General features: G+C 45.0%; 1 protein-coding gene across 1 annotated transcript; it reads right to left on the bottom strand.

The window, feature by feature from the left end:
- Positions 1–27: 27 nt before the first annotated feature.
- Positions 28–9,785, bottom strand: LOC118378920 (band 3 anion exchange protein). Its single transcript, XM_052491558.1, has 20 exons — positions 9,622–9,785; positions 7,667–7,753; positions 7,467–7,522; positions 6,806–6,909; positions 6,645–6,691; positions 6,374–6,539; positions 5,967–6,175; positions 5,770–5,812; positions 5,219–5,403; positions 4,853–5,060; positions 4,404–4,607; positions 4,116–4,264; positions 3,707–3,901; positions 3,274–3,519; positions 2,982–3,071; positions 2,672–2,838; positions 2,349–2,590; positions 2,026–2,195; positions 1,380–1,553; positions 28–998 (listed from the first exon to the last, which is right to left on the bottom strand). The coding sequence occupies exons 2-20, from the start codon at positions 7,691–7,693 to the stop codon at positions 942–944; spliced, it is 2,739 nt and encodes a 912-aa protein (XP_052347518.1). The 5' UTR covers positions 7,694–7,753; positions 9,622–9,785; the 3' UTR covers positions 28–941.
- Positions 9,786–10,176: the final 391 nt, after the last annotated feature.

The raw sequence follows: 10,176 nt of genomic DNA, 5'->3' as shown, positions 1-10,176 counted from the left end.
AGTGATGGAATGTCTCAAACTAAGAAATTAAAGGGTTTAAAATGTCTTTAATTGGTTGGGTGAAAATCAAAACAGCAGTTGTACAGTGATTCAAACACCTCCTTTTACACCTGTCCCTGATCAATGAAAAAATAGTGCAATAGGCCTATAGTCAGATCTTATTGCTGTGATTCATTTGTCATATTTACACATTTCTCTCCCACATCATCATTATATTGTTACAATTCATTCAGTGATTAATACATTTTCCTGTATGTATCCCTCTCACCTTTGCAATCCCGAAAGCATTACATCCTGAAGTAAATATGTATTTAGGTATAAGAACTGAATGAGTGACACCACTGGACACCCAAAAATAGAACTAAGATGATCTGAACTCCATACTCACACGTTAGCTTGCAACTAAACAAAACAGCAAGAACACAAGGTAATCTACATAAGACTTTCATTCAATAAGCTCACAATGAAGCATAAAACCAAACTGTAACAAAGAAGAGTAATGTAACTAGGGTATAAAATAGGCTACAGAACCAAGGCTAAAATAACAGTCCCATAGAAAAGCATTTTTGTGTGACTTATAATATTGCATTTATCTATTTATCTGCCTAATACGGATAGGATTATATTTTTGGCATTATTTGGGTATTTGAGAGACAAATGTTAATTGTCATATTAATAGTGTAGAATATTAGGCTAGCTGTCATTAAAAAGGTTTGAATGCTTACCCGAGACTTTCATTTTAGCTTGGCACACAAACATACCCAATTGCAATGACGTTTAAGGACAGTTGGCTAAAAATACATTTTCCTAAAGAATATTTCTGATGGCACATACTAATAAATGTGTTAGACACTATTAAAGCATTGTTTGAGTTCACTGGATCCTCGCAGCGAGTTGAGAAGTGAAAGGTCGTGTCCAGGTGTTCATGGCAACGGGGACTCCTACATATCCTCTCCTGGCTCCTCTTCGAACTTCACCTTGCCGTCAGAGGCATCCAGCTACAAAGGTCACACAGTCTCATTAGAGAAACACACACAGCTTAGTTGAGTCGCACTGATTTAGGAGAGGCAGAATTGAGTCTAAACCTCCTGAAATGATTTGGAAGATAGCATTTCCAATAGAAATGAAACTGAACCCAATATGTAGAAAAATAATAGCGACACTGACATTCTATTGATCAACAGCTGAATGGGTATTTTGAAAATGTTTCCATTAGGTCCATACTGTTCTCATGTGTATGTAATTTAGCTAACTCTTCTGACCACTTATCGGGAGGACAACATAAGGTACTGACTGACCTGGGACCAGGCTCCTACCCAAAACATATACATGTGTTGTGATTGTAGTTAACCACATTAAGACATTTGTGTGCCACTTACACATTTCATTTCCTTGTCAGTGAAGAGTGTTCCAGTGATGGCCATGCGCAGGGGGATGGTGAGGATGAGGACAAAGGGTAGAGCCAGGGAGAAGGCACTCATCTTCACCATCCAGAGAGCTCCCAAACACACCATCTGGATCAGAGTGAACAAGTGCATCTTCATAGTAGTTACCTGCATTAAGGAGATGAGAGAAGGAGGGTTAAGACAGGAGCAGCACATTGGATATATACTTATGTTTACCAGGGGCATAACTTTCACTGGGGACGGGCACATTCTGAAATAGCATTTTTGTCCCCCCCAGTTTTATCTTTGGAATGTGATACAAAACGAGGCCGTGGTGTGCTTTAGGACCATGAGGACGCCTCAGAGCGGTCGGGTAGGCTGTTTGGAGCGTTTATCCGATTGTCTAAAAATTAAGTACAAAATGATGTCACTTCTAAAACCAAAGTTGCGCTCCTGATATTTACTATGGTGTAAAACTTGTAAGTGCAAAGGTAATGTATGATTTTTCAGATAATGACGTTGTGATTGCCACAGTGTGTTATTGTGTAGGAATTGTCTGGTATGTTTCATAAATTAAATAATGATATAAAACGATGAAACAGAAAAGAGGACAATTGAGGGGTGGAGAGAGGCAGCATACCCTTTGTGCGTAGGCGTCAGCAGGATAGTATTTCCTGGGTACAATAAGCAGAAGCATTCGGTCCCACATCTGGATCCCACTGAGTGAGGTTATACCCATGTAGAGGAAGATTCCAAACAGAGCCGTCATGGGAATCATCTTCAGGATAGGCTCCAAGAGAATAGACACACCTGGGAATAGCAGGAACAACAAACATTTCTCAGACATTTTTAGGAGCTCAACACTGCCTGAGCTGACCTTTTCTTAAGACACCCAGTGTTCTGTCTGTTCGTCGGGATCAACTGCATCAGCTAAATCTCAGTAGCCTATATGGTAGCACTTACCGACCATGGCGGCCACAAGCATGCCGCTGATCCTTTGCTCCAGGACCTTCTCGATTTCAGGCTTGGGTCCCTTGCTCATGACAGTGAGGGCGTTGGCATGGGTGACAGAACGCACGGTGGCGGCACTCAGCCAGGGCACCCCAAACAGGGAGGCGATGCCACCCATGGTGACCAGGATGAGCAGGTCCAGATGGAAACCAGAGCCCTTCACCATCTTCCTCTCTGGTTTGCTCACAATCAGCCTAGAAAGGTCAGAGGTCAAACAATGAGAGGAGGCTTGGCGGTTGTGGAGGGACTATGGACATGAAGACGATTTTACTAACGTAGTGATCTGGGACTCGAGGAAGATGAGGATGAAGACCAGCAGGGCTGGCACGCAACACGCCCCCATCATCCAGGCGGGGAAAGGCTTCTTCTCTCCCAAGGGGTTGATGAACCAGCCTCTGGCATTGGGGTTGGACACCATAAGACCCTTGGGCACCACAAGTTTCTGCCAGGGGACACACAAAATACATATGCTGTATTTAATCTATTACTAGACATCCCTTTTTACATGAAACAGTTTAAGGAGTAATATGTTATACACCAAGATCACCTTTTAGTCAAGGCAACACAAACCTATAAATCACTAACCTGAGTGTAGGCATCCTCAATGGTGATATCCACAGCGATCATGAAGAAAATGGCGATGGGAACACCAAAGTCTCCAATCATCCGACGAATCTGGTGATAGGGAAAACATATGTAGTGAAGGCTATCACACACAGAACACAGAGGGGGCTCTCCAGCACTAAAAGACCCTATCCTGATTCATCGCTCTTCAATACTGTCCAGTAGTAACTGTGTAAGCACCATGTTGTTAAAAGTTCACTTTGCTCACAGACATACAGTAGTCATCACTGTTGAAAACAGCTGTAGCTCTTACCGGTCCAGGGAGGAAGTGGCCATTTTTGAACTGACGGAGGAAGTATGCGATGAAGAAACACCCGAACATAAGACACATGGAAAGCAGGGCGGTGTTGGGGTAGGCCCTCTCATGTATGATCTCGTGCACTGTCTTGTTGCCATCATCATGATACTCTATGCTCTCCTTGACCACCGGGTGGAAAGGGTTGTCCAGGCTGTCGTTCAAGTGCTCATAGTTCAGAACCAGAGGGTGAGCTTTGAAGATCTGAATAACGAGAAGAAAAGTAGGTATGTAGATGAATTAGCAGCGGAGGACAGGAGGGGTGTGAAGGAAAGGAGAAAGACAGGTTTTATTTTTGTATTTACAGTTGAGGTATAAAAAAGTGCTTAGGATGGTGGATGGATGTACATGTTGGAATGGATGTGAGATGAGGTGGAGTGATGTGTGGTACCTTGCCGAGCTTGCTGAAGGTCTCGTAGATGAAGATGAGGGAGATGAGGATGGAGAAGATCTCCTGCGTGAAGCGGGAGATGAATTTGACCAGGAAGCTGCCCTCCACGGCCACGATAACCACCACGATGATCACCAGCCACAGGCCTACCCAGATACGGCCCACAATGTACTCAATCTCCTGGGACTTGCAGAACTAGACAATGGGATTTATAAAAATATGTTGTTCATGTTAATGATGTACTTGCATTGTAACTTTGAAATGCATAGTTATCATAATAGCCAAAGCAAATCATGTCTAATATGATTGACATCCTGAGGACATGAAGCAGTGATGGCTCAGCATACTGTCATCAGGGGTCAGAGCTAGGGCTCACTGAGCTGTTATGTGAAAGTGCTATAATACATACCGCAAAGAAGGCCTCCTCAAACACCAGCAGTGGCCCAGAGAAGCCAATGACCAGTGTAGGCTGGGCTGCGATGAAGGCGAAGATGATGCCCTGGACGCAGGTGGAGATCATCAGCTCAGACACGCCCATCATGTGCTCCGTCTTATCGGCTGGAGGCAGAGGTCAGGGGGATGAAGGTCATGATTATAACCGCTGTTATGTAGGCCTACCCACAAATCCCATATAGAGTCAGCAGTGCTCCTGTCCTCCTTGATACTAGGTGGGTCCCTCCTTCAGACATGAACTCACCCAGCAGGCCTCCGAAGGTGATGGCAGGGGACAGGGCAGCGAAGTAGATGAAGATGACAGCAGCCAGGACCTGGGGGTCAAGGGCGTCTGTGAAGTCACTGATGTAATGGCGGTACCGCCGCTTCATGTCCTTTATCATCCCGCCGAAGGGAATGCCTGTCCGGGCCAGCGGGTCTTCTCTTGGCTCCATATCGGCCTCATCAGCTGGATACAAAAACAAAACAAATAATGACTCAAAATGAGCACAGACAGAGCAAGTGTTTTGGATGGGTTTAGACTAGAATCTCTGCACGTCAATTTTATTTGGAAAATCATATTAGAAGGAAATGTAGGCCAAATGTAAACAATCCCTAATTTGGAAATTGAATTAACAAGTTCTATATAGATTTAGATTAGTTGTAACTACAGGGTTAGTCTGTGTAACTACAGGGTTAGTCCGTGTGACTGACCTTTGGCCCCGCCACCAAATATGATTCGGGTGTCAGAGGGGCGGAGTCTGTCCTTCAGCATTTTCTTCTGGAAGTCAATGATTGGCTGGAGCATGCCCTCGTCCTGGATCTCAGTGGGCGGGATGACGATGCTGCAGTCCATAAAATCAGCGATGGCATTGGTCAATTCCTTGTTAGTCTGGGCTAGGTAAGCCTCCAGACTAAAGACCTGTAGGACCGGAGACGTGGAGAGAGCATGGTTAGCTTTTGTAAAACACTGAAAAGATTCATCTAGATACTATGAAGCATCTCCTCATTCTTCCCCTCCCCCCTTGCGCTCCTTGGCCTTAATAAGTCCCATCCCTCTTTCCACTCCTATTTTCTCACCCAATCAGCCATAAGGGCAGCCATGGCACGGCCACTCTCATGGTAATCCACTCCTCCCTGGCTGGGGCCCACCAGCACAAAGACGAAGCGCACCGGCACAGGGGCCTCCAGGGCCCCCTCTATCACCACAGAGTCCCCCAGCCTGACGAAGGCCACGGCAGGCTTCTCCAGGGAGTCCATCACCCCTGGAACAAACACACACACATAGAGTTTAGATTACAGTCTCCATATTCTTTAGAATAAATAGTTGAATAGGCAAATGAGGCAGAGTACCCAGTTGGGCTCCCGAGTGGCGCAGCGGTCTAAGGCCCTGCATCTCAGTACTAGAGGTGTCACTACAGACACCCTGGTTCGATTTCAGGCGGTATCACAACTGGCTGTGATTGGGAGTCCCATAGGGTGGCGCACAATTGGCCCAGAGTCGACCGGGTTTGGCCGGTGTAGGCCGCCATTGTAAATAAGAATTTGTTCTTAACTGACTTGCCTAGTTAAATAAAATAAATGTAACAAGTTGGTGGTGAGTTGTATTTCACTTTTCACACACAACTTACCTGAGAGGACAATGGAGGCTTCCACACTATCAGTTGTATCTCTCTGAAAAGCGAAGGGAGGAAGGTCAGTTAGTGAGATATCGGGAGAGAAAGATAGATTTATCAAAGAAAGAGGAAGAGAGGTTGAATGAAGTCATGAAGTGCTGGAATGATATTTAGATTTAGTGGTGGGATTTAGATCCTAAGCCTAGTGTTACCTGCTTGGTGACAGAGAAGGTCTGCATCTCGATGTCTCCTCCCAGGGGTTGAGCTCCAGCTCCCTCCGACTGACTGCGTTTCTGCAGTAGAGCCCTCAGCAGGCCATCTCTATCAGTGGCACGGATCTCACCCTTGCTCCGCAATTCATCCACCACCTTCTCAGCCACAGCAGACAGACTGCTGGCCTGCAGGTCCAGAATGATCGCACCTGAACACACAGACAGAGTTTTGGGATAGGTCAAACATGGCCTGTTGCTGCCTGCCATCAATTTTTGGAAATACGGTTTCATGTGGTGGCTCTGAGAAAAGATTAAATTGCTAATAACTTCATGAAATTATCCAGATTATGTTCAAGAAATTATTATAGATTGAGTGATAAACACAGTGTATTTGTTCAGATAGTCACCTGTGCTCATGATCTTGCGGAGCTGGATCAGACTCTTGAAGGTGAGGTAGGAGACGTGGGAGGGGCCCCACTTGCCCGTTGCTGGGTTCAAATTCTCCTCATAGCCCACCCAGCGGCCAGTCTCCTGCCAGCTGTTGCCCGTGAGCTCATTCAGCTCTACATAGGCCTGAGACACACACACGCAACATCATGCTCAGGTTCAAAATGGCAACTTCCTTGTCAATATACTAGGTACCCGTTTATTTTAAGCTATACCCCAAATGGGGCTTACCTGAGCATCCCCCCTGGTGTTAGCGTTGGTGTTCAGGTTCAGATAGGCTGAAATACAGAGAGGTAGTGTTCAGTCCTAGCACTCCATTGGAGGTGTACTTGTGTAGGAGAGACATACAGAGGGGAGTAGAGAGAATGTGTTGATGGGCATTTAGTGCTCACCCTCTGGGTCAGTGTGAACGACGATGCTCTGGATGGCCTGGTTGCTGTCCTCTTCCTGCCTGCTCTGCTCCAGGTCATAGTTGCCACTGTGGCCCGGTGGGGTTCTGGGGAGGGAGAGGTAGGGGGGTGAACCCGGTTAGTGGGGGGGGCACGAGACGCAGGTGTGCTGCTCCTCAACACCTGTCCATGTCTCACCAGATCTTACAGACAACAGGCCAGGTTGTGCTCCTTTATTTCATGATGTACCTACAACTCCTGGTGTTTGGTGTTCTGGCCAAAAGGAGCAGCAAAAGCCTGTATGACGTCTGTATATTCTGTAGGCTCAGAATCATTCGCTGGTTGTGTTACCAGAGATTGGTGACTTCAGTGAGAGACTTGGGCAAGCTCTGCAATATCAGTCCTGCCTTCTCAGATAAGGACGTCATGCTGGTTTAGACCAGTGGGGGGTGGTGTTGTATAATCATTTACAGTAGGCCTACTTCTGGTCACTCTCACTGACAATCTGGACAACCATTTGAAGTAGCTGCATTCACAAAACTTTGTTTTCGACTCTTTCACCCATTCATTTAATTCCTTCTAATATTGTTCAGGTTGGACCTCTTGTATGAGGAAATGCTAATTAGACTTAAAAAATTAACTTTTAAGAGGGGAGAGCACTCACGGTCTGATCGGAGATGGGAAAGCAGAGTCACTCTCCTCCTCATAGGACATGACATCCTGGATGGAATCAGAGAGAGAGAGAGAGGAGGGGGGGGTCAGAGTAAAAGATGTAAATAAAATGTTACAAATACTTTGAATTGACAATTCATATTTCCCCATCCCATTTACTGCATTATTGCAATAACAATGTGTTTTATCCACCTCTCCAAAAGACAGGTCGTTCTCCATTGGAGTGTGTCAGTGCTTGCTTCGTCTGTTCTTAAACTTTCAGCAACGTTTGTGCATACCCTGTAATGTGAATGCACATTGACATACATTAATAAACACAAACACACTAGAATTAGACACATGAAATACAGACATGCACTTGACCTTTATTTTACCATTGAAATGAACAATCTCTTACAAGAGAGACCTGGCCAAAAAAGCAAAACACTACAGTTTAAACAGATAAATGTACACATTGAGCAACAACATGGTTTAGGGAAGTGTCATGCAACTAAGGGTCAAAACACTGACAGGCCCTCACTTCATTTTACATCATAGTGTTGACCCTTGCTTTAAACAAATTTAAATGTAGGAGCTCTTGTAAATTCCAGGACTTCTTGAAGCTTGTTCCAAATGGAAGGGGCAGAGAACCCTCCCCGGATTTTGTGTTAAATGCTCTACAACAAAGCTTTCTTAGTGTCCAACAAGCTTTCTCTACCCTTAACTTTGTTCTGAACACCTCCAAAACAAAGGTCATGTGGTTTGGTTAGAAGAATGCCCCTCTTCCCAAGGGTGTGATTACTACCTCTGAGGGTTTAGATCTTGAGGTAGTCACCTCATACAAGTACCTGGGAGTATGGCTAGACAGTACACTGTCCTTCTCTCAGCACATATCAAAGCTGCAGGCTAAAGTTAAATCTAGACTTGGTTTCCTCTATCGTAATCGCTCCTCTTTCACCCCAGCTGCCATACTAGCCCAACCAACAGGGCATATGACCCTCTACACAAGTAAGCCTTATAAACACTTATGACACATTTTGAGGCCCATTTAATCAAGATAACGCATGTCACAGCCCCTGTCACAGCCCCAACAGCGCATGTCACAGCCCCTATGAGCTGTGCTCCTAAACATGAGTCAGCCGTTGAGACAGTGTGGCCCTTGCAGTGGTTTGAGTAGGAGACTCACAGAGTCTTATCTCTGGGTTACGCCTTCCCCAGGCCAGACAGACACCCTAGTGCTCTAGTCATCCATTACAGTAACTTACAATATTACAACTCATACTGTAACAAGTATTTTGTACAGTAACTTGTAATTTAACAGATCTACCGTACTCGACTCCAAAAACAGTAAAGATTTTTTTTTAAAGCTGGTGGTAACACGTGGTACAATGACAGGCAATACAAATTGTATTATACAGTGAGAAGTAGAATATTTTAATGTGTATTAACTTAAAATTGTGTCTTCATTTATCTGGTTACACAGTGAATATGTAGTGCTCCAAATTCACATAAAACAATGCTGATTAGAAATACTATGCAAATGTGTTTAACATTGAAACAACAACAAAGATGGACAGATAAGAAGACACTGTTCACTACCGCCATCGCCTCTCAAACCTTGTGACCCTGGACTTTTTAAAGTCCACCACTAAATTAAGGTGAGCGGAAAAACTTTAAAAAGTCAACTTTCTTCACATATACCATCACTAATTAAACTGATGAAGAGATGTGTGATGTTAGCTGTTATTTGAAACATCCCGGGCCACAACCAAACACTACAGACCTTAAATTGTACTATTCAACTCCCACATAATGCTGGTTAGATTTCACAGTCATTTTTGTACTAATTTCAAACAAGAAATAAAGCACCTGGATCATTGTACGGTTAGTTAGCAACAGACTAATCGAGAGACTTGGGTTGTATAGAAAGACAAACTCCAACTTGCAGCTATGTCATTCCAAAAATGTATTCTCACTGATAGGCATATTTGATACAATTTTAGTATAAACCTCAGATACATGGAAAGTTAGTTAAAGTTGTCTGTCGCATGTTTCATTCAAATCCCCACCTTTTCTCACCTGTACTCCACTCAATACCACTGACCCCCAAGCCCCCTCAATGACAGACCCCAGTAAAGGACCCCCGGCCTGGGAGGCCACACCCTTACCTGCACCAAGGTGATCCAGCCTAGACTGTGGCAGTAGAAATAGGTTGATCGCCACGATGCAAACGTAAACGTACCCAATGGTAGAGTGATCTGGGGCGGATGGAGAGGCACAGAGAGAGAAAGAGAGAAAATGGAGGGAACACCCATTTGAAAGTACGCCGGGGCAAGAAACGCTGTACTACGTTCAGCACCAAAGGGGATAGAGAGATAAGGCCTGTGTGACAGACAAACAGCCCTATCGATGTGGCCCACCTTGGGCCAGGGATATCCCAACCCTCCTCTCTCCCCTCCGCCCTCTCTGTTTGGAATGCTGCCAAGTCAGGACACAGGGTGCCAGAGAGACCAAACCTGTATGGACCAACAGGACCAGCTTCACCCTGCATGGAGGGGAAAGGGGGTATGGAAGGGGGGCACTCTATCAGAACGTGAGCATCTTGACTTCTGACGTCATCTTGTTAACATACTAGGGATTCCCTTCTATGAAGGGAGGGATTCCCCCTCATGATGACCTTGAGTGGGTTTTATTATTAAATTATTATTACATTTTTCCATTAA

The sequence above is a fragment of the Oncorhynchus keta genome, chromosome 32 (assembly GCF_023373465.1).
Source record: "Oncorhynchus keta strain PuntledgeMale-10-30-2019 chromosome 32, Oket_V2, whole genome shotgun sequence".
Classification (NCBI taxonomy): domain Eukaryota; kingdom Metazoa; phylum Chordata; class Actinopteri; order Salmoniformes; family Salmonidae; genus Oncorhynchus; species Oncorhynchus keta.
Note: the sequence above shows the minus strand (reverse complement) of the source record. Positions and strands in the feature narration are given on the sequence as shown.

Excerpts from the sequence above, each read along its gene's own strand:
- LOC118378920 (XM_052491558.1), bottom strand. The coding sequence starts at position 7,693 with ATGGAGAACGACCTGTCTTTTGGAGAG. Across the intron at positions 2,196-2,348 it reads GCTTGTGGCCGCCATGGTCG|GTGTGTCTATTCTCTTGGAG; the intron begins GTAAGTGCTACC and ends TGCTATTCCCAG. Across the intron at positions 999-1,379 it reads CTGACAAGGAAATGAAATGT|CTGGATGCCTCTGACGGCAA; the intron begins GTAAGTGGCACA and ends TGACCTTTGTAG.